At 37.0% G+C, this 23,951-nt stretch overlaps 2 protein-coding genes across 9 annotated transcripts in view; both read right to left on the reverse strand.

Annotated features, from left to right (window-relative positions):
* Window positions 1-1,333: 1,333 nt before the first annotated feature.
* On the reverse strand, window positions 1,334-21,628 carry LOC117930159 (disease resistance protein RPM1-like). Of its 8 annotated transcripts, none has more exons than XM_034850648.1 (3): window positions 21,347-21,628; window positions 17,607-18,381; window positions 1,334-3,071 (listed from the first exon to the last, which is right to left on the reverse strand). In XM_034850648.1, the coding sequence occupies exons 2-3, from the start codon at window positions 18,165-18,167 to the stop codon at window positions 1,578-1,580; spliced, it is 2,055 nt and encodes a 684-aa protein (XP_034706539.1). In that variant the 5' UTR covers window positions 18,168-18,381; window positions 21,347-21,628; the 3' UTR covers window positions 1,334-1,577. The 8 variants fall into 8 exon arrangements, with proteins under 8 accessions (XP_034706539.1, XP_034706538.1, XP_034706542.1 ...); XM_034850647.1 differs by having other exon boundaries at window positions 1,334-2,871; window positions 17,407-18,381; XM_034850651.1 differs by lacking the exons at window positions 17,607-18,381; window positions 21,347-21,628 and adding exons at window positions 12,857-13,601; window positions 14,308-14,606.
* A 1,574-nt stretch (window positions 21,629-23,202) lies between these two features.
* Window positions 23,203-23,951, reverse strand: part of LOC117930188 (protein RST1) — a 32,767-nt gene continuing 32,018 nt past the window's right edge. The window contains exon 25 of the mRNA XM_034850691.1: window positions 23,203-23,924. Coding sequence (XP_034706582.1) covers window positions 23,556-23,924 — 369 coding nt within the window. The 3' untranslated portion in view covers window positions 23,203-23,555. The remainder of the gene's footprint in view (window positions 23,925-23,951) is intronic.

The raw sequence follows: 23,951 nt of genomic DNA on the forward strand, positions 1-23,951 counted from the left end.
ACCCCACCCCCATTAATTGGCCGGAACATCTTCAGGTGTCTTTTTTGTATAAGATTCAAAGTCAAATAACGTTTCTATGGTTTCCTGGGCTTTGTCCCCCATCAAATACCCCGGTTTTTCTTGTATTAGACCTCCAGCCACCAAAAGCCGAACTAATCATTCTTTTGCTATTGTACGGCCCTCAATAAAGGTACATCAATAGAGCAAACAGATTTTAAAATCATCAGGCAAACTTATATAATTTAATGTGGAAGAGGCATGGACAATTTCCTCACCTTCCTCCAAATGAAACTTCGATCTGCTGTCCTGTTTTATCTTTTCTAACATAGTTGAAACCTTCCAAGCATGATGTTCATGATGCCTGAATTGATATTCTCCAGTTTTCTCCTAAATTTGGCAATCATCTCTTTCTGATCCTGCTGATTTCGACCATACACTTGAGCTATGAAATCATCAACATAGTACTCTGCTTCACAAATGCTTCTCTTCAACCCCCTCACCCAACTATGCTAACATCTCTGCTATAAAGATTCTGCCGCATCTGCCACAAACCTACCAACTTCATCGAGTTTGCTTATGAGTGATACTATTTGATCTTTCACATCCAAAAGAATTTCAATGTCTTGCGGTTGAGTAGAATTCAGCTTCCACTGGAATGATGCTGCCAAAGATCTGGCCATTTCACAGGGTGGAAAATAAGATTCAGGGGTCTCTATTCTACATATTCAAGAAGCTGCCTATCAGAAAGAGGTTACAAGATTATTGCTTGTGGAACCCCTCAAGGTCTGTATTTTTTTTCTCTCTCTTCCTCAGAAAATCCAACTCAAAATTCACTCTTGTATGTATTCAATTTTTGTGGCCTTGTTTATTCATTTTCCATGAGAAACTGTTTTCCAAAGCTTCATCCAGGTTCAATCAATTTGGGTTTACTAGTCCAAAGAATTGAATTTGAGGGATGTGTTTGATCTTATAGTTATCCCCACATCCATTGCGACTCAACCTCCCAGCAAGTACAATACAAACACAATCCGTTTTGACTCAATATGAAGCCGTTATTTTATCAAGTGTTTGCTTTTGCAATCATGTCGAGGAATTGCTGTGATCTGTCTTGTTCAAATGGTTTATAAAACCATGATCAGTTGCTCTCAGGGGTGTGGCAACTGGTGTGCAGCAATGCTTCTTGGAGTACTGGATGCCTATCTTAGAGCGTGTTTGGATTCTTATAAGTATTTTTAATCTTTTTAATACTTGAAACATAAATTTTGTTAAATGTTAAAAAGGTTAGAAGCGCTTTCTAAAATCACTACTATACAGACTTTTAGTCCTTTACATTAAAAGAAGAATAGACTAAAAAAAACTGTAATTTCTTTGCATCTACAGATTATTGAGTAAGGAAGGAATCATGGACTTGGAATTGAAGGTCTCCCTTATCAAAGTCAAGTTGCAGAAGAATTTTTCAAATATAGTTAAGATAACCATACACAATTTAGATTTATTTTCGATACTTATTTGAAGCAACTTCTCCATGAGATTGAATCCTGAACATCATTATAACTTGATAAAACTCATAAAATTTGTCATTGGGTCCAAAACCCCCGTGACATTTGCCCGAGATATTTTACTACTGGAATGTGTTTGATCTTATAATTCTCTGGACCTCCATTGGGGCTCAACCTCCGAATAAGATCCTCGTGCACATTCCACAAATCCAATATTTGGAGTGTGGTTACATGTTGCAGTCCTTCAGGCAGAACCATCAGTCTCATGCAGTTGGAAAAACTTAGTTGTTTTAAGGAAGGCAGTGCCCCCTCTTCAATCTCTGTCCATTCCACCAGATCATCAGAAGCAATGGTGAGATACTCCAATTTAGGGAATCCTCCAGCTCTGGAGAACTCTCTTTCCATACGCTTCCCTTTGTAAGCACTCCATATTTCAAGACATTTCAGATTGGGAAGGAGCTGCAAAATTGTAGTTGGATTCTCAGAAAGATGAGAGTAGCGCAGATATAACTTGGTGAGGTTCTCCATTGAGCCAAGCCAAAGAGGCATCTCTGTTAAACACCCTACTAGCTCAAGTGTTTCAAGTAGTGGCGGAGGTGAGAAGGATTCTAAGCAGGGGAAAAGCGAATTCTCATACCGAAATGAGCTGCTGGAGTCATAAGCGATCCTATTCATCTCAACAGTAAGAGACAAGTTCCTAAGCCCAGTTAATTTCGTGGCAGAAGCATATAGCTCATCTGCATGATCATCTGAAAGACATCTCACTTCGAGTGATCTGAGTTGTGTCATGTTGCCTAACTCCTTGGCAATGCCACCACCTGCGTATATACCTTCTAGAGTCTGGAGGTTTCTGAGTCTTGAGATACCTGGTGGAACTCTAACCTCACCATCATTCATAGGTCGAAACCCCTTCAGGTGCCTCAGTTGTGCAAGATTCAAAACTCCATTTGACAGCTCAAATTCATTCCCAGACCAGGAGATATCCAAGGTTTGTAGGTTCCGAAGATTGCTGATGCTCTCAGGAAGCTCATTTATTTTGGAATGCCTCACACCCAGATACCTTAGGTTCACCAATTTCCCTACTCCATCAGGCAAGCTCTTTAGTTGTGTATTTTCTAAGTCCAACACTTGCACACGTTTTGCATTGTACAACACAGTTTCCAAACAATCTGAGCTGGCCTTTGAAAGGCCAACCTTTGCAGAAACAAACAGTGAATGTAGGGGACTGTTCATGTTTGTGATGGTGATTTCTGCGTCATGAATTGATACATGACGAGTTGTTACGCTCCGAGATAACTGATAGTATGGACTCGGAACTCTAAAACAATCCCACGCGACATCATCTTGTTCAAGCATTCCCAGGTCCAACAACCTTTCTATATTTTCCTGGGCCTTGTCCTCCATCAGTTCTCCAGGTTTTTCTTGTATTAAACCTGCTGCTACCAGAACTCGAACTAATGCACCTTTTGTCTTTCGATAGTAACCAGGAAAGGCACAGCAGAATAGCAAAGAGAGTTTAAGGTCATAGGGTAGATTTATGTAATTTAACATGCAAGAGGCAAGAGCAGTTTCCTCATCAAAAGAAAACCTCGATCTGAGGAATTGTTGAATCTCTTCTAAGATAGGGGAGGCCCCAGGTTGAGGCCTTCTGTTCATGATTTGTGAGACTCGCGTGTTGATATTCTCAAGTTCACTTCCAAATTCAGCAATCGACTCTTTCTGATCCTGCCCGGTTTGCCCATACACCTTAATTATGAAATTGTCAACGTAATCCTTTGCCTCATGGAGCATTACCCTTAACTCACTCACCCAAGTTTGGCAGCATGCCCTGATTCTCTCCACATCTCCTGCAACTCTGGTAACCTCATCCAGTTGCCTAATGAGTGACACCATTTGATCATTTCCTTTCTTTTTCAGCTTTGTTTCGAATAGTTTCAGAAAAGACTCAGCCATTTCACGAGCATGCAGCGTCCAAAGAACAGGATGTCCCAGAAAGCTTCCAACCTCATCAAGTTTGGTAACGAGTGACAGGATTTGATCCTTCACAGCCAAAAGAATTTCATTCTCTTGCAGTAGAACAGAGTTCAGCCTCCATTGGAATAATGTCACAAAAGACTTATCCATTTCATGAGAATGCGGCCGCCAACCAAAAGAAAAGAATAGTTGAGCTCTCTCTCTCTTCTACTAATTCGGAAACTGCTTGTTCCTCGGTCTCAAGTCAAAATTCACCCTTGCATGTACTGGGTTTCTATTGCTCTGTAGATTCAATTCCCAACCAACTGGAGCAGATTGAAAAGAAAGTACCAAGTACCAACTTGCCTGGTGTGGATGATCTTGGGCCTAATTTCAAGGAAGAAGTATTAATTTTCAAATCAAATGTAACTGAAATTCCGAGAACCAAGTTATGATACAAAATTTAACAAAGAAAACAGGAGCAACCGAATAGCAAGTGCCGGAAATCTCAATTCTTGCATTCCAGGATTTTATATATACAACTTGACTCAAAAATATTTAGTGGTGGTGGGTAAGGGTGAAAATATCGGTTTTGACAGATAAATTGATAACTTGATTTTATAGATATATCTAAATATATCGAAAAATATTCATGAGTATTTTATAAAATATCTATGGATTAATCCAAACTCATGAAAATATTATAAAAAAAAATTCTAAGAAACCATAATAGATATTTTAAAGTTGTTTTATTGAAAAAATATATATATATATACATGGGGGAAATCATGTAAATATGCTTTGTTTAGGAAATATAGAAGAAAATAAAACCCAAAAAGGGCTCTTTGGGTGGTACATTTTCGCAATATTAAACACAGTTATAGCAACAAAGCACATTTGGTCCAATAGTAAGAGGCTGTCCTTTCATTGCTCAAGCTCACCTATTCGAAGCGCCTTTCACATGCATGTTTGAATTATTTTTCTATTTAGCTTTAAAATGTAGCTGCAGCCCACCATTGAGCTTAAAATTCCTGATGAAAACAAAAAAAACCAAAACCGATATTTTTTCCGATATACTCAAACCTTGGTTGTGGGTTACCTGAATTTCTTTTTAACTTCTCAAAAACCAAAATATGAGATGAAGCAGTGGCGAGATGAAAAGGATTTTCAAGAGGGGGATAGGTGAATCCTCCAACAAATATGAGTTCACCCTAAGGGACAAGTTGTGGAGATCAGTTAGTTTCATGACAGGGGCATATGCCACCATGCGTGTATACACTCTCACACAAATCCCAGCCTTTAGTTGTTTTTATTTAGTGCTCTTATCCGTTATCAGAATGGGCATAAAGTACCATACAAATACAATTAGACTCAATATCAAGCCTTCATCAGTTGCTATGGGGCCTGTGGCACTGAGAAATTTCCATAAATCTGTGGATTGAAAAGAAAGTATGAACCACCAACTTGCCTGCTGTGGGTAAGGCTGGCCTAAATCTCAAAATTTTCACACAAAAAAAACATTTTTTGATTCAAATTTGAATGAATTTAGTATGAACCAAGTTACAAACCCTTTTAACAAGCAAAACAAGAGAAACAGACTAACACATGTAGGTGATTAAAGAGTGCATTCCAGGAATCAAAAAACTATAGTGGTAGTGGGTTACCTGAATTTTTGCTGTTCATATGCCTTGTATTTATGATTTTTTCTGCATAGTAATAGGAACTGCTTTCTTTCAAGTCCCAACTAACTTGCCGTCAGTAACCATACAGAACGTTCACACCTTGATGAATTCCAACATCTTCAAAAACCTCTCTCTGTTAAAGCGAAATAAAGTGCAGAAGGATGCATTAGAACTGTTTTTCTCTATGTTTACAGTTTACCACACTTCCTCAACTCCCTAACTACAATTCAAAACTAAACTGTTTTTTGAGTATAGCTGAGGCAGGCTAAAGTTTACAGAGAAAAAAAAAAAAAACAGCATTTGGTATTATAAAACTTTATCAAATATGGAAGAGAAAATTCAGCAATCGACTCTTTCTGATCCCCTAGTCCCGGCCATCGACCTGAATTATGAAATCTTCACTGTAATCCTCTGCTTCACGGTTGCCTCCTCTCGACTTACTCACCCAACTTTGGTAACATCTTCTCCTACCAAGGTTTTGTACATCTCCCAACTTTGGTAACATCTTCTCCTGCCAAGGTTTTGTACATCTCCCAACTTTGGTAACATGTTCTCCTGCCAAGGTTTTGCGCGTCTCCCAACTTTGGTAACATCGCCAACCAAAGATGGTTTTGAGGTTTTTTATTAAGTTCCAGACAAGAAATTTGAGAAAAGAGTTTCTTTTAAATATAACGCAGAGAGTACAGTAAAAGAAGCTTCCAACTGAGAGGGTTAGGAGTAGCTCTACATGGGAAGTTGGCATATCAAAAGTGAATGACCCACTTCAAGTAAAAGCAAAAAGGAAAAAAAAAAAAAAAACAAGATTTACAATTTTTTTTTTTTAGTTACAGCCTTATCCAAATGGTGCATTTTTTCACAAAACAGTTTCTTCAATCTCAGGGTAGGCCTAAGTTGCTTTTCAAGAGGCAGGTGGTCCTGCAAAGAACCACAGATGTGATGCAGTGTCCAAAATGTATCTTAACAAGCCAGGCTCTCGCTTGAATCTTTTTTGCCACTTGAATAAAATGGCCATCTCCTTGGACTATATCTGCCTTTAATACCTGTGTGATGTCCAAGGCAGTTATTAAGCATTCCATTGAATTCAATCCTAAGGAACCAACTTCCACCTAATTTATATTCCAATAAAACAGAGGAAAACATGACATTATTTCTTTGGAAACTTTTACCAATAAAAGAATTTTTTAACCTGAATTAGATTAACTTGATATCAGCTTTTTCGTGAAGTGGCCAACTGAAACATAAACTTTCTTGAGGGAATAACCCCTGTGGGAACAGATTGACCTTTACTCAGAGTTTCATATTGATAAGCTTTTAAAGTCCATGAATCCAAAAGTCTTAACTTGCTTGATACGATTTTCCAAATGTCAAAATATGTTTGATAAGCTTAAAATTTTTGAATATGAATAAATCTTTGTTTTATAAATTGGATTAATTGAAAATTGACTTGGCTTGCAAGAAGGAAGAAAAAGACTCAAGTACTAAATTCTTGAATAATTTGATAAATTCTAGTAAATCTTTTAGTGACAAGATAAGTTGAGGCTTAGAGTATGTTGATGAGTCTACTCTTAGTAGTGGAAAAACCAACTTTGCTAAAGTTAAAAAAGTAATTCTTATTGTCCAAACCTCTAGTAGCCCTATGCTCACACGGTTATTTTATCTTAGGAATATTTATAACAATAGGGATAGAATTTTCGCAATTCCAATCAACCGGGTGTATTGTGTCGATTTTTTTTAAAAATATATATATGGAAATGTTTGTTGATTCCTTATTAAAACTGTCTCGTGAACCCCACTCATGTGTCGCTTTAATAGGTGAATAGACCAACCCTTTGAACATACTACAATCCCAGGTGGTGAAGGATCGACATTGGGTTGCCAAATCTTCCCATCAATGTGAGCTCTTGGGGAAGATCGGCCTATTATCCCTAAAGTAACTTTTATTCGTTAAACGATGACCCTTCCACTTGGAACCGTTAGATCACTAAGGTGGGCTTTTGTCCCTGCTCAATGGTAGGTCCTGTAGTCAAGCTTTCTTCTACTTTTGCACTCAAGGGCAATATTCACACTAGTAATAGGTGTCACATTATTAGGAGGCATAAGTCAAGAGCATTAATTAGAGTTAAAAACCTTATATAAAGGGAAAGGAAACAATACTAACCGTATTTCTATAGCTCCCATCCAAACAAAGTGTTGGATGAATTTTCATGTTCCACATTCTGGTACGTCCACTTCCAAGTCTTCAAATTTATTTTCAAAAGTCCTTTACAGTCCTTTACAGTAGCCAAATTTGGATTATAAAAATCAACCTAGTTACACTACAACATAATCAAGGTGGGAGAGGATGAGACAAGGCAATACTCACACCTTTGTAAGCGTGCCCCATTAGAAGATATTTCAAATCGGGAAGGAACTGCAAAATTGTATTTGGGTTCTCAGAGAGATGAGAGCATCTCATACGTAACTGACTGAGGTTCTCCATTGAGGCAAGCCAAACAGGAATCTCAAGTAAACGCCCAGTTAGCTCAAGTATTTGAAGTAGTTGCGGAGGTGAGAATGTCTCCAAGCAGGGGAAAACTGAATCTTCATACCAAACAAAGTTGATATAGTTGCATAATTCCTTGGCAATGCCACCACCTGCGTATACAGCTCGTAGAGTTTGGAGGTTTCTGAGGCTGGAGATACCTTGTGGAACTCTAACCTCACCATCATGGATAGGCTGGAACATCTTCAGGTGCCTCAGTTGTACAAGATTCAGAACCCCATTTGACAACTAAATTCCATCCCAGACCAGGAGATATCCAAAAAACCATTACAAAAACAGAGTCAAAGACGTTCCATGAAAGCATTTTTGATAGAATTAAATGAAAATATTACCTTTCTGATTTCCATATCTGGTATTCTACATCATTATTGTCCATTAGTTTGTTGCTAGCATACTGCTAATTTTTTTGGTGTGAACAAAAATTGGAGAATTTATTACCACTTGGAAGCTTGTTCTTTGATAATGTAGGGTGGATGCTTATGAGTGATTCTCAGAATTAAATCACCTTCAAATTTCAGGTTATTGGTCACTCTCAGAAACCAAGAAACATCTTTCTGTAATTCCCTGCTACCTGGCTTTTTGTATTTGTGCAAAAAAAGGACAATTATCCTTGTTCAAAATTTGAAGTACCTTGTAATTACAGTTTGGATATTGGGAATTTCAGAGCACATCCAGATTTTCACAATTGAAGGAGCAAGCACATGTGTTCATCCATTGCTTCAAAGAGGTTTATTTTGTTACCTGTTTTTTACTTTCTTTTCCTTGGAGGTAAATTGAAATTCAAGCTGTAATTGGTTGTTGTAATTTCATCAACGTGCAGGTTTTATTTCCATTTCCATTTAAGTGATAAAATAATATTAGTTTGTTCAGACTTCAGAGCAGTAAGGAAAAAGGAACTAATCCTCCCGCATTGTGTACTGGGACTGTTCTAGTAAATACCATCTTTGTCATGTAGACTAGCTGCATGCCATTTCTAATGCTATGATTTCTAATCAATCACAGCCTACGTATTTCTGATTCCATGCCCGAATGATTTTTATTGGGCTTCATGTTGCATATGGAATGAGTCCATGAGCCCGGACGATTTAGATTTGAGTTTTATGGTGCAGGAATGAGTGAAATTGTGGTTTCCCCAGCATTAAACCCATTCCTTTTTCTTCACCAGCCACTGTTCCAAATGAGTTCTTAACCTTAGGATTTCGGAAAATAATCTCATCTTTATCTCATCCCTATGATTTTGGGGAATGAGGAAATCCACGCTGGAATGATTTTAAGTCTCATCGATTATTTCCTTTTTCAATGTCAGGGTTTGCATGTCTCGAGTCTTGATTTGATTCTGATGACCATGTTGTAGTTCAAAAGCAGGAGGCCGTACGATCCAAAACACATTATGCTTGGTGTTTACAAATGTCCAGAGTGCCTGATGGTACTCGTTTTGCTTGCTGTATGTTGTGTTCTATTCATTCTATTCAGCTGTTCATAAGACTCTACTTGAGGGGATGTGCTTCACCTTATAGTTCTCTGGACCTCCATTGGGACTCAACCTCCTACCAAGATCACCATGTATGGGATACAAAATCAACTTCTTGAGTGTGGTCATGTATTGCAGCCCATCAGGCAGTGCCCTCAACCGAAAACAGTTCCGAAAACACGGATACTGTAAGCAAGGCATTGCTCCCTCTTCCATCTATTTCATTCCACCAGAACATCAGAAGAAATAATGAGGCACTCAAATTGGGAAACCCACCTACTCTACAGAACTCCCTTCCCATTAATTTCCTTTTGTAATGTGTTCAATATTGTTAGTTGTTCCAATTTGGGAAGCTACTGTAAAATTGTAGTTTAGTTCTCAGATAGATGGGAGGAGACCATTGGTAACTTGGTGAGGTTCTCCATTGAGCCAAGCCAGGCAGGACCCTCAATTAAGCTAGGATTCTGAGGGGAAAAGTGAGTTAGCAAACCAAAATGAGCTCTTGAAGTTGGAGCGGATCCTCTCCACCCTAGGGGAGAAGGTGAGGAGCCCAGTCATCTTCATGATCGAGGCATATAGATCACTGGCATAATCATCTGAAAAACACCTGATTCCGAGTGATCTTAGTTGTGTCACGTTGCCTGGAGGCTTTTAGAGGCATTCAGAATCATCTGAGGAACACCTAATTCCTTGGAAATGCTACCACCTGTATATATGCCTTCTAGAGTCTGGAGGCTTTTGAGTCTTGAGATGCCTTCAGGAACTCTAACCTCACCCCCATTAATTGGCCGGACCATCTTCAGGTGTCTTAGTTGTATAAGATTCAAAGTCAAATAACGTTTCTATGGTTTCCTGGGCTTTGTCCCCCATCAAGTACCCGGTTTTTCTTGTATTAGACCTCCAGCCACCAAAAGCCGAACTAATCATTCTTTTGCTATTGTACGGCCCTCAATAAAGGTACATCAATAGAGCAAACAGATTTTAACATCATCAGGAAAATTTATATAATTTAATGTGGAAGAGGCATGGACAATTTCCTCACCTTCCTCCAAATGAAACTTCGATCTGCTGTCCTGTTTTATCTTTTCTAACATAGTTGAAACCTTCCATGCATGATGTTCATGATGCCTGAATTGATATTCTCCAGTTCACTCCTAAATTTGGCAATCATCTCTTTCTGATCCTGCTGATTTCGGCCATAAACTTGAGCTATGAAATCATCGACATAGTACTCTGCTTCACAAATGCTTCTCTTCAACCCCCTCACCCAACTATTCTAACATCTCTGCTATAAAGATTCTGTCCGCATCTGCCACAAACCTTCCAACTTCATCGAGTTTGCTTATGATTGATACTATTTGATCTTTCACATCCAAAAGAATTTCAATATCTTGTGGTAGAGTAGAATTCAGCTTCCACTGGAATGATGCTGCCAAATCAGAAAGAGGTTACAAGATTATTGCTTGTGGAACCCCTCAAGGTCTGTTTTTTTTTTCTTTCCCTTCCTCAGAGAATCCAACTCAAAATTCACTCTTGTATGTATTCAATTTTTGTGCCTTGTTTATTCATTTTCCATGAGAAACTGTTTTCCAAAGCTTCATCCAGGTTCAATCAATTTGGGTTTACTAGTCCAAAGAATTGAACTCGAGGGATGTGTTTGATCTTATAGTTATCCCTACGTCCATTGGGACTCAACCTCCCAGCAAGTACCATACAAACACAATCCGTTTTGACTCAATATGAAGCCGCTATTTTATGAAGTGTTTGCTGTTGCAATCATGTCGAGGAATTGCTGTGATCTGTCTTGTTCAAATGGTTTATAAAACCATGATCAGTTGCTCTCAGGGGTGTGGCAACTGGTGTACAGCAATGCTTCTTGGAGTACTGGATGCCTATCTTTGTCCTTTACGTTAAAAGAAGAATAAGCTAAAAAAACTATAATTTCTTTGCATCTACAGATTATTGAGTACGGAAGGAATCATGGACTTGGAATTGAAGGTCTCCCTAATCAAAATCAAGTTGCTGAAGAATTTTCCAAAAATAGTTAAGATAATCATGCACAATTTAGATTTATTTTCGATACTTATTTGAAGCAACTTCTCCATGAGATTGAATCCTGAACATCATTATAACTTGACAAAACTTATAAGATTTGTCATTGGGTCCAAAACCCCTGCGACGTCATATCCCCAATATATGTTACCCATGGAATGTGTTTGATCTTATAATTCTCTGGACCTCCATTGGGGCTCAACCTCCGAATAAGATCCTCGTGCACATTCAACAAATCCAATATTTGGAGTGTGGTTACATGTTGCAGTCCTTCAGGCAGAACCATCAGTCTCGTGCAGTTGGAAAAACTTAGTTGTTTTAAGGAAGGCAGTGCCCCCTCTTCAATCTCTGTCCATTCCACCAGATCATCAGAAGCAATGGTGAGATACTCCAATTTAGGGAATCCTCCAGCTCTGAAGAACTCTATTTCCATACGCTTCCCTTTGTAAGCATCCCCCATTAGAAGATATTTCAGATTGGGAAGGAATTGCAAAATGGTAGTTGCGTTCTCAGAAAGATGAGAGTAGCACAGATGTAACTTGGTGAGGTTCTCCATTGAGCCAAGCCAAAGAGGCATCTCGATTAGATGCCCAGTTAGCTTAAGTGTTTGAAGTAGTGGTGGAGGTGAGAAGGATTCTAAGCAGGGGAAAAGCGAATTCTCATACCGAAGTGAACTGCTGGAGTCATAAGCGATCCTATTCCTCTCTACAGTAAGAGACAAGTTCCTAAGCCCAGTTAACTTCGTGACAGAAGCATATAGCTCATCTGCATGATCATCTGAAAGACATCTCACTTCGAGTGATCTGAGTTGTGTCATGTTGCCTAACTCCTTGGCAATGCCACCACCCGCGTATATACCTTCTAGAGTCTGGAGGTTTCTGAGTCTTGAGATACCTCGTGGAACTCTAACCTCACAATCATTCATAGGCCGGAACATCCTCAGGTGCCTCAGTTGTGCAAGATTCAAAACTCCATTTGACAGCTGAAATTTCGGCCCAGAGCAGGAGATATCCAAGGTTTGTAGGTTCCGAAGATTGCTGATGCTCTCTGGAAGCTCATTTATTTTGGAATACCTCACACCCAGATACCTTAGGTTCACCAATTTCCCTACTTTATCAGGCAAGCTCTTGAGTTGTGTATTTTCTAGGTCCAACACTTGCACACGTTTTGCATTGTACAACACAGTTTCCAAGCAATCATAGCTGGCCTCTGAAAGGCCTTCCTTTGCAGAAACAAACAGTGAATGTAGGAGACTGTTCATGTTTGGGATGGTGTTTTCTGCGTCATGAATTGATACATGACGAGCTGTTGGAGGTATAATGGAATCTGAATTTGCAGTGGATATAAAAAATTCTTCTGCATTCATCACACTCAGAGATAACTCATAGTATGGACTCGGAACTTCAAAACAATCCCACACAGTTTGATCTTCTTCAAGCATTCCCAGGTCCACCAACCTTTCTATATTTTCCTGGGCTTTGTCCTCCATCAGTTCTCCAGGTTTGTCTTGTATTAAACCTGCCGCTACCAGAACTCGAACTAATGCACCTTTTTTTTTTCGATAGTAACCAGGAAAGGCACGGCAGAACAGTAAAGAGAGTTTAAGGTCATAGGGTAGATTTATGTAATTTAACATGCAAGAGGCAAGAGCAGTTTCCTCATCATCTTCATCAAAAGGAAACCTTGATCTGAGGAATTGTTGAATCTCGTCTAAGATAGGGGAGGCCCCAAGTTGAGGCCTTCTGTTCATGATTTGTGAGACTCGCGTGTTGATATTCTCAAGTTCACTTCCAAATTCAGCAATCGACTCTTTCTGATCCTGCCCGGTTTGCCCATACGCCTTAATCATTAAATTGTCAACGTAATCCTCTGCCTCATGGAGCATTACCCTTAACTCACTCACCTAAGTTTGGCAGCATGCCCTGATTCTCTCCACATCTCCTGCAACTCTGGTAACCTCATCCAGTTGCCTAATGAGTGACAGCATTTGATCATTTCCTTTCTTTTTCAGCTTTGGTTCGAATAGTTTCAGAAAAGACTCAGCCATTTCACGAGCATGCAGCGTCCAAAAAACAGGGTGTCCCAGAAAGCTTCCAACCTCATCAAGTTTGTTAACGAGTGACAGGATTTGATCCTTCACAGCCAAAAGAATTTCATTCTCTTGCAGTAGAACAGAGTTGAGCCTCCATTGGAATAATGTCACAAAAGACCCAGCCATTTCATGAGCGTGCCTCTCTCTCTCTTCTACAAATTCGGAAACTGCTTCTTCCTCGGTCTCAAGTCAAAATTCACCCTTGCATGTACCGGGTTTCTATTGCTTTGTAGATTCAATTCCCAACCAACTGGAGCAGATTGAAAAGAAAGTATCAATTACCAACTTGCCTGGTGTGGATGACTTGGGCCTAATTTCAAGCAAAGAGTATTAATTTTCAAATCAAATGTAACTGAAATTCCGAGAACCAACTTATGACCCAAATTTAAGAAAGAAAACAGGAGCAACCGAATAGCAAATGCCGGAAATCTCAATTCGTGCATTCCAGGATTTTATATATACAACTTGACTCAAAAATATTTAGTGGTGATAGGTAATGATGAAAATATCGATTTTGACAGATAATTTGATAATTTGATTTTATAGATATATCTAAATATATCGAAAAATATTCATGAATATTTTATAAAATATCGATGGAGAAATCCGAACTAATGGAAATATTAGAAAAAAAAATTCTAAGAAAAGATATATATATATGCTTCGTTTAGGAAATATAGAAGAAAATAGAACCCAAAAAGGGCTCTTTGGGTAGTACATTTTTGCAATTTTAAACACAGTTATAGCAACAAAGCACATTTGGTCCGGTAGTAAGAGGCTGTCCTTTCATTGCTCAAGCTCACCGATTCAAAACCCCTTTCACATGCATGTTTGAATTTTTTTTCTATTTAGCTTTAAAATGTAGGTGCAGCCCACTATTGAGCTTAAATTTCCTGGTGAATAAAAAAACCAAAACCGATATTTTTTCCGATATACTCAACCTTGGTGGTGGGTTACCTGAATTTCTTTTTAACTCCTCAAAAACTAAAATACCAATCAAAATAAGCCCAACATACCTGGCGCTTGGTTTGGTGAGTTTGCCGGGGACAATAAAAGAACCTTGGAGTGTTGATCCATGGAAGAGAAAATTGCATTACAGGAACTGGTTGAGGGTCCAGTTCACTCCCCGAAATCAGCAATCAACTGGTTCTGATCCCCTTTATAATCCTCTGCTTCATGGACATCTTCACCCACAAGGAATTGTGCATCTCATGCGAAGCTTCCAACCTCCCCAAGCTTGCTAATGAGTCTAAGGGCTTTGCTTTCTTGTTTGGTTTGCCTTCAAAAACCGTAAGTCAAAGTCACCCCGGTGCGCACTCAGTGTTGAATGCCTGGTATATTAATTTTCCAACCAACTTAGCCATACTGAACAGGGTAGGTTAGATAGAGTACTAAAAGTCGAAGGTGTGGTTCCAAATTTTGACCATTTCACGCCTTATGGACCCTTCAACAAAGAAAACAAGAGTGATTAATACATAATCAGAAACACTGTCCTGTACCTAAACACACCAGAAATATTGCCTCATTAGACCCACCAAGAGCAGCCAACTTCAAAACTTAGACAAATTATTTTCCTCTTGGGTTTGATGAATATAACAAAGTTGTTAATGGATTTTTCAACGTTGGTTTGATCAATACTCACAATTCCTACAGCCATCAAATTTGATCTCTGCTATTCAGGGGCCAGGGCCTTCGTTGATTAGCAATGTTTTGATCAATACATCAGTCAAGAAAATTGCAATTCCTTCAGCAATTATATACAATACTAGAAGCTAATAAACTAAAAGACGGTCATGAATAACTAACTCTACATGTGAAGTTGGCATGTTAAAAGGGGAAGAGCCACTTCAAGTAAAATCCAAAAATCTAGCTTTACAAATTTTGTAGTTACAGCCTTGTCCACATGCTGAATTTTATTTATTTATTTGTAGTCATAGCCCCTTCTAGCTTCATCGTTTGAAGCAGTGGAGGAGATAAAAAGGATTTTCAAGAGGGGATCCAACAAATATGAGTTCACCCTAAGAGACAAGTTGCGGAGACCCGTTAGCTTCATGACACAGGCATATGCGACCATGCGTGCATACTCTCATACAAATCCCATACTTTCATTTTTTTTTTTTTTTTTTTAGTTTTATTTTATAATTCCTATATTTTTATTTCTTTCTTGCTTTTATCCGTTCTCAAAATGGACATAGAAGTGCCGTACAAATACAATTAGACTCAATGTCAAGCCTTGATCAGTTGCTATGGGCCTGTGGCACTGAGAAATTTCCATAAAGATTGGATGTGCCTTAGTCCTTTAGGTTAAGATAAGAAGAAAAAAAACTATCCGTAATTTCTTCTGCATCAACAGATTTTTGATGTATGGAAGGAACATCGAACATTGATATGAAAGCCTTCCTTATCAAAAATGAATCATGAGCTTGGAATTGAAGGTCTCCCCCTGTTAAAATGAAGTAATTTTGTGTACATTCTTGTCACATTTAGTGAATTTTCTCTACGGGTGGAGTTTCTGAAAGATTATGTGGGCGATTTTTTTTCACCTATATCTGGTATTCATTGTGTTGATGGATCTTTCTGATATTCCTGATTGGATTAATTGATATGTAAGAAAATTCGAATAAAATTTTCCATTTTTCATGAGAAGCTGTTTAACCTCATAAAAGATACAAAATTGGCCATTCGCCATTGGTGGGTATATGTATATACACTGGGGAAGTAGATGGGAGGAGTGTTCTTAAAACAATCATCGTTTTACGTTGAGGATATTCTGATGAGGCTATGTCTTCCAAACCGTCCAGCCACACGAGAGCGCATAAGATTCTACCAGTGGGATGTGCTTTATCTTATAATTTTGTGAACCTCCATTGGGGTTCAACCTCCGGGTAAGATCACCATGCACATCCTTCAACGTCAATTTTTGGAGTGTGGCCACATGTTGCAATCCTTCGGGAAGACCCATCAGTCTCCAGCAGCCGTTAAAATGGAGTTCTTTTAAGCAAGGCAGTGCCCCCTTGTCAATCTCTGTCCATTCCACCAGAACATAAGAAATAATTTCGAGATACTCCAATTTTGGGAATCCTCCAGCTCTGAAGAACTCTCTTTCCATACGCTTTCCTTTGTAAGCATCCCTCAATAGAAGAGATTTCAGATTGGGAAGGAACTGCAAAATTGTAGTTGGGTTCTCAGAAAGATGGGTGCAGGCCATACATAACCTGGTGAGGTTCTCCATTGAGCCAAGCCAAAGAGGCATCTGTGTTAAACGCCCTACTAGCTCAAGTGTTTCAAGTAGTGGCGGAGGTGAGAATGACTCCAAGAAGAGGAAAATTGAATCTTCTTTATTATCTAAGTCGATAGAGCGTGAGAAGCTATCCAGAATAAGAGACAAGTTGCGGAGCCCAGTAAGGTTCATGACAGAAGCATATAGCTCATCTGCATGATCATCTGAGACACATCTCACCTCGAGTGATTTGAGTTGTGTCATGTTGCCTAACTCCTTGGCAATGCCACCACCTGCGTATATACCTTCTAGAGTCTGGAGGTTGCTGAGTCTTGAGATACCTCGTGGAACTCTAACCTCACCATTCACATTCCGCGACATCTTCAGGTGCCTCAGTTGTGCAAGATTCAAAACTCCATTTGACAGCTCAAATTCATTCCCAGACCAGATATCCAAGGTTTGTAGGCTCCGAAGATTGCTGATGCTCTCAGGAAGCTCGGTTATTTTGAAATCACTCACAACCAGATACCTTAGGTGCACTAATTTCCCTACTTCATCAGGCAAGCTCTTGAGTTGTGTATTTTCTAGGTCCAACACTCGCATAAGTTTTGCATTGTACAACACAGTTTCCCAACAATCCGGGCTGGGCTTTGAAAGGCCATACTTTGCAGAAACAAACAGTGAATGTAGGAGACTGTTCATGTTTGGGATGGTGTTTTCTGCTCCATGAATTGATACATGACGAGCTGTTGGAGGTATAATAGAATCTGAATTTGCACTGGAAATAAAAAAATCTTCTGCATTCATCACACTCAGAGATAACTCATAGTATGGACTCCGAACTCCAAAACAATCCGTAGTACAACAATATTGAAGCATTCCCAGGTCCATCAACTTTTCTATATTTTCCTGGGCTTTGTCCTCCATCAGTTCTCCAGGTTTTTCTTGTATTAAACCTGCTGCCACCAGAACTCGAACTAATGCACCTTTTGTTATACGATGGTAAACACGAAAGGCACAGCAGAATAGCAAAGAGAGTTTAAGGTCATAGGGTAGATTTATGTAATTTAACATGCAAGAGGCAAGAGCAGTTTCCTCATCATCTTCATCAAAAGCAAACCTCGATTTGAGGAATTGTTGAATCTCTTCTAAGATAGGGGAGGCCCCAAGTCGAGGCCTTCTGTTCATGATTTCTGAGACTCGCGAGTTGATATTCTCAAGTTCACTTCCAAATTCAGCAATCGACTCTTTCCGATCCTGCCCAGTTTGCCCATACACCTTAATTATGAAATCATCAACATAATCCTCTGCCTCGTGGAGCATTACCCTTAACTCACTCACCCAAGTTTGGCAGCATGCCCTGATTCTCTCCACATCTCCTGCAACTCTGGTAACCTCATCCAGTTGCCTAATGAGTGACATCATTTCATCATTTCCTTTCTTTTTCAGGTATGGTTCGAATAGTTTCAGAAAAGACTCAGCCATTTCACGAGCATGCAGCGTCCAAAAAACAGGATGTCCCAGAAAGCTTCCAACCTCATCAAGTTTGTTAACGAGTGACAGGATTTGATCCTTCACAGCCAAAAGAATTTCATTCTCTTGCAGTAGAACAGAGTTCAGCCTCCATTGGAATAATGTCACAAAAGACCCAGCCATTTCATGAGCATGCGGCCGCCAACCAAAAGAAAAGAATAGTTGAGCTCTCACTCTCCTACTAATTCGGAAACTGCCTCTTCCTCAGTCTCAAGTCAAAATTCACCCTTGCATGTACCGTGTTTCTATTGCTTTGTAGATTCAATTCCCAATCAACTGGAGCAGATTGAAAAGAAAGTATTAAGTGCCAACTTGCCTGGTGTGGATGACCTTGAGCCTAATTTCAGGCAAAAAGTAATAATTTTCAAATCAAATGTAAACGAAATTCCCAGAACCAATTTTTGATACCAATTTAACAAAGAAAACAGAATAGCAAGTGCAGGAAATCAAGACGTGTTACTAAAATATACTCAAATTCCTATTTCAATCAAACTCTTAGCTAATAATAATAAATCAAAGACTATATTAATAACGAAAAAATAGGATTAGAAAAAGCTTGATAAAGGCATGCAAACACGCTCTCCTAAGAGAAAATACATCATCTCCTGCACAAAGTTAATCATCGTTCTTCTTTTAAGATACAATGATTTTTCAAAATCAAATTATTGAAGAAAATTTAATTCCAAGATCCAAGTATTCACTTGTTGTCGACCAAAAAAAAAAATAAAAATGAAGAAGTGTTATCATAATAGGATTCTTCTCCTCATCTAACTCAGAGTTCCTTTTTTCATATAAAACTCTTCAATTTATTTAATATATAAAAATAGAAGAGTAGTAGAGAACGTGGTTCTATTACCACAAAACTCCATCTTCTCCTAAAAAACTCACCCCCTCACAACGTTTACAATAATTAAAAATAATTACAATAAAATTGGGATAAAAATATATATAATCAAAATAATATAAATATAACAATGGTAAATTTTAATTTAAATATAACAACCCCCCACATATATTAAAAATTTTATTATAACAAAATTGAGTAAAATTATTGTGTAATAGTTGTAGGTGTCTTCTGACCTTGAACCTATACCTAGTGTAAATAACTTTCTATCTGAAAAAATCACACTAAGCTAAATCTTGAATTGAGTTTTTCAATTCAGATTTCCTTTTACTACACACGCAGTAAGCGGTAAACTTGATTCTATTTGGTTTTACGCTTTTTCAGTCATGCGCACGTATCTTGTTTCATAGGTGTTTTTAGGGATTATCCCAACTTCCCATAGTAGAGATCACACTACTACACCTACATAGGTGAGTTATCCAAGGATGATTTGTGATCAACATTTTGCAGAAATCCAGTCTTGGCCTTAATTAGAGTTATGCACTTTCCTAAAATACCCAAACAAAATTAAACACTATCACCTTAGGAATGAGACTAGGGAATACCCCTCAAATTAGTATTTCAACTAATCATCCTATAACTTCTTTATTACCCATTGAACTTTCTTCATGGGATTTCCAATCACAAAAGTTGGGTGTTAACCATGATGACTAATTTATGGACTTTAGTCCCATTCCCCTCGATGATTTTATTATTACTTTATGAGCTAATACTTTGGTTAAATGATTTGCAATATTCTTTTGAGATTTTACAAAGTCAAGAGATGTTATTCCTTTGGAAAAGATAGAATTATGCCGAATTCTTATGTCTCATTTTCTCATTTAGATTTGCACCTTTAGCCTTTGCTCTACTAGCTTGATTATCACAATGTATGGACACTAGTGGAATTGGTTTATTAAATAAAGGCATGTCGGTTAAAAGAATTTTAAGCCATTCACCATTTGTACAAGTCAAATCTAGAGCTATAAATTCTAATTTCATAGTAGATTGAGATATGATTATTTGTTTAGCAGATTTCCAAGCTACTACACCACCTCCTAAAGTGAAAACATATACCCTAGTGGTTTTAGTCTCATCAGAGTTTAAGATCCAATTACCATCACTGAGTCCTTCTAAAACTAAAGGGAATCCAAAATACTAAATTTCATAGTTTATTATTCCTTTAAGATACCTAAATACTCTTTTTAGTGCATTCCAGTGTTCTATGTTAGGATTGTTAGTGTATTTACTTAGCATGCCTATCGCATAGACCATATCTGGTCTTGTGCAATTGGAAAAATACATTAGAGATCCTATTCACTGAGAATATTTGACTTGAGAGATACTTTCTCTTTGATTCTTCAAATGAAGGTTAGGATCATAAGGAGTTGAAACAAATTTAACTTCACAATAGTTAAATTTTTTCAATGACTTCTCAATAGAATGTAATTTGAGTTAAACTAAACTTGTTATTAGACTGTATTAATGTAATATTTAATATAATATCAGTTGCTCCTAGGTCTTTCATATCAAAATTACTACATAAACTTTTTTTCATTTTTTAGTAACTTCTAAATTTGTTCCAAAAATAAGGATATCATCAATATATAAGCAAAATATTACATAAGCACCATCAAAATACTTAAGATAAACACATTTGTCAAAATTGTTAATTAGAAATTCATTAGAGTAGATCACTTCGTCAAAATTTTCATATCACTATTTAGGTCCTTGATTTAATCCATAAAAAGATTTAACAAGACTACTCACTTTCTTCTCTAGTCTAGAAACAATAAATCCTTCGGGATGATCCATATAAATTTCTTTATTTAATTCACCATTCAAAAATATTGTTTTTACATCCATTTGATGTTCTTCTAATTTATAAATTGAATCTATTGCAATTAACACTCTAATAGTTGTAATTCTAGTTACAAATGAATAAGTGTCAAAGAAATCTACTCCTTTTTACTTGCGTTGCTGCTCTCTTGTATGTATTCAGTTTGTTTTGCTTTGCGTATTCAATTCCCAACAAACTTGAGTTGGATTGAAAAGAAAATACGAACCACCAACTTGGCTGGTGTGGAGAAGGTTGGCCTAAAAGTTGCGGATCCTAATCAGAATTCCAATAATCAACTGTTTTCAAGCAAAAGGCATTAACTTCCAACTCAAATGTGAAGGAAATAGTATGAACCAAGTCACAGATCCTTTTAACAAACAAAACAAGAGAAACAAAACAACTGATCATGTGGGTAATTAAGAAGTGAATGCAAGGATTTTATATACAACTCGACACAAAAATCTTCAGAGATGGTGGGTTGCCTGAATTTCTGCTATTCGTATGCCTTGTATTTATGATTTAAGCTCAAAAAAGAGTTTTTTGACTTCTCAAAAACTAATCCAAATAAGCTTGACTTACCCAACGCTTGGGTTGGTGAGCTTGCAGTGGAAAATAAAAATATCTTCTGGGTTCATCGTTGGAAGAGAAAATTGCAAGACAGGAACTGGTTTGGGCTCCAGTCTACTCCCCCAATTCAGCAATCAATTCTTTCTGATCTGCTTGTCCCGGCCATCCACCTCCTCTTCTCCTACCAAGGCTTTTCAGCATCTCCCAACTTTGCTAACATCTCCAACCAACGTTTTGTTCATCTCCCGTAAGTTGTTAAAGCTTTACCCTTTTTATGCTTGCTTGCAAAAAAAATCCCTAGTCAAGTCAAAGTCATCCCTCTCTGCATTCAGCTTCCATCGCCTCGCCTAACATTTTCCAACCAACTTTCAACGAACATCACTGGACAAGGTTGGACTAAAATGTATGGTGCTGATCATTTTGAGAGTCCCAAATCTTGACCGCAAAAATCATCCAACTTTAGGACTCTTCAACAAAGAAAAAAGTAGCAACAAATGCCACATGAAGGTCATAATCAGAAACCCCGTTCTGTACCAAATGTTAACACACAAGAAATAATGCCCCATTAGACCCACCAACAGAAGCCAAGTTAGTAACTTGGACAATCATCATAGCCTGGGTTCAGAATAGACATCTTATTTATTTCTCATTCACTTTTATATTTGGATAACTTAAGTGGGCATAAGAATGAAATTAATAATGATTCCAAGAGAAGTAAAATTCCATTTATAAGTAAGATTTTAATTCATCCCTTAGTAAAAATGTATTTTGATTCCCTAATTTAAATTATTTTTAAAAATATATTTCAAAAATTAAACCCTCAAAACCTTTTCTTGGATAAATTATTTTTAAAAACGTTTTTTATTTAGATTTTATAAAAATAGTTTTAAATTCCATTTATATAATACAAATATAATTCAAGTCTTATTAAAAATAAAAATAATTTTATAATTATAAATAAATTTAAAAAATAAAAAGTTTTAATAAAATATGAATAGTAATTTTATAATAAAATTGTAAATTATGTTTTTTTTATAAATATTATAAAGATATGGATATTGACATCTTATTAAAACATAATTGATTTATTTTTTTAAAAAATATATAACAATAATTTAAAATTAATAATTACTAATACTATTTTATTTTAAATGAATTAAAAAAAAAAAAAAACAAAGTTCAATCTTTTTTTAAGATATAAATGAATCAAAATTTTCGTTACACACATACCTTTAATACTCAAGATATGATATTCTAATGTTTTTTTATAATCTATAGTTAATAACCAATTTTTTTGAATTTCAAATTATTCTTGAAAATTATAAGATTTATTAAAAAATTTAAAGCATTAATTATGTTTATTAATTTTTATAGTCATTATATATACATATATTCAATTTATTTTTAAAAATTATTAAATTTATTACTTTGTTTTTAAATATCATTTTTTAAGAACAACAATCAAGCATGTCATAAATTTTTAAAAACAAATTTGTTTTTAAATTATACACCAAAATAATTTTTATTATTTATATATATATATTAAAAAAAAAAAAAAAGCTATCAAAGATTGTTTCTTTTAAATGAAAAAAAAATAAAAACTACTTTAAATTATGTATAATGTGAGAATTTTTTTTTAAAAAAAATATTTTTAAATTGAAATAAAAACAAATAATTATTCGAACCTTACATTCTTATGTACATCCAAATATAAGAATTGAATTCACTAAATTCATTCCTATTCAAGGTGGAATTGGAATAGAAATGAAATATTCATTCTCATTTCTTATTTTCATGTACCAAATGTGAACCTTGTACTCCAACTATGACCAGTTCCAGCTTAAAATAATGATTGGGTGGAAGCTTCAGGAGAGAAAAGAATAGCTCAAGTAAAATCTTGCAGTCACCCATGCAACCTACAAGGACATCCAAACATCTCTACTGTTACATGACATGAACTACATCAAATTAAATAGATTGTTAGAACACATCAAAACACATGCTTTTACTTCACTGTTAGAGAAAGGAGGGCTTTGAGTTTCTCAGAAGTTCCAGATGAGAAATTTTTCTTTTAAATAAATGCCCAACATACATTACAAGAAGGTACTAAACTAAAGGAGGGTCAAGAGTAGCTCTACACGTTAAAAGGGAATGAGCCACTTCAAGTCAAAGCCGAAAATTACAAATGCTGCATTTTTTTCACAAAACAGTTGCTCGAATCTCAGGGTAGAATCATGTTGGCAAGCCTGAGTTGCTTTTCAAGAGGCAAGTAGTCCTTCAAAGAAACACAGGTGTGATACATCACATGCGTAAGAAATGCAGCCATGGCATTCTCGCTTTTGTCAATAGAGTGCAGACTAGATGAATATGAATCATCAGCATGTGATATATGTGTGGCCCAGTTGTAAATGCGCTCCGTCAATGTCCACAGACGAGAAACCACGGATTCTGCGACAAACTCCCAATTTGGTTCTGATAGAAGGGAGGTGAGGGTGACTGGTAGGTCACTCAACACAGTAAATCGATCTAGAATTAGGAAAGGCATATATTTACAGCAACTACCAGAAAGTAGACCAAGAAACTGCAACGCCTACACAAGGAGAATTTATGTCAGAAT

The sequence above is a fragment of the Vitis riparia genome, chromosome 14 (genome assembly GCF_004353265.1).
Source record: "Vitis riparia cultivar Riparia Gloire de Montpellier isolate 1030 chromosome 14, EGFV_Vit.rip_1.0, whole genome shotgun sequence".
Taxonomy (NCBI): Eukaryota; Viridiplantae; Streptophyta; class Magnoliopsida; order Vitales; family Vitaceae; genus Vitis; species Vitis riparia.

Excerpts from the sequence above, each read along its gene's own strand:
- LOC117930159 (XM_034850645.1), bottom strand. The coding sequence starts at position 18,167 with ATGGCTGGGTCTTTTGTGACATTATTCCAATGGAGGCTGAACTCTGTT. Across the intron at positions 12,657-17,406 it reads GCCCAGGAAAATATAGAAAA|GTTGGTGGACCTGGGAATGC; the intron begins GTTGATGGACCT and ends AAATATAGAAAG.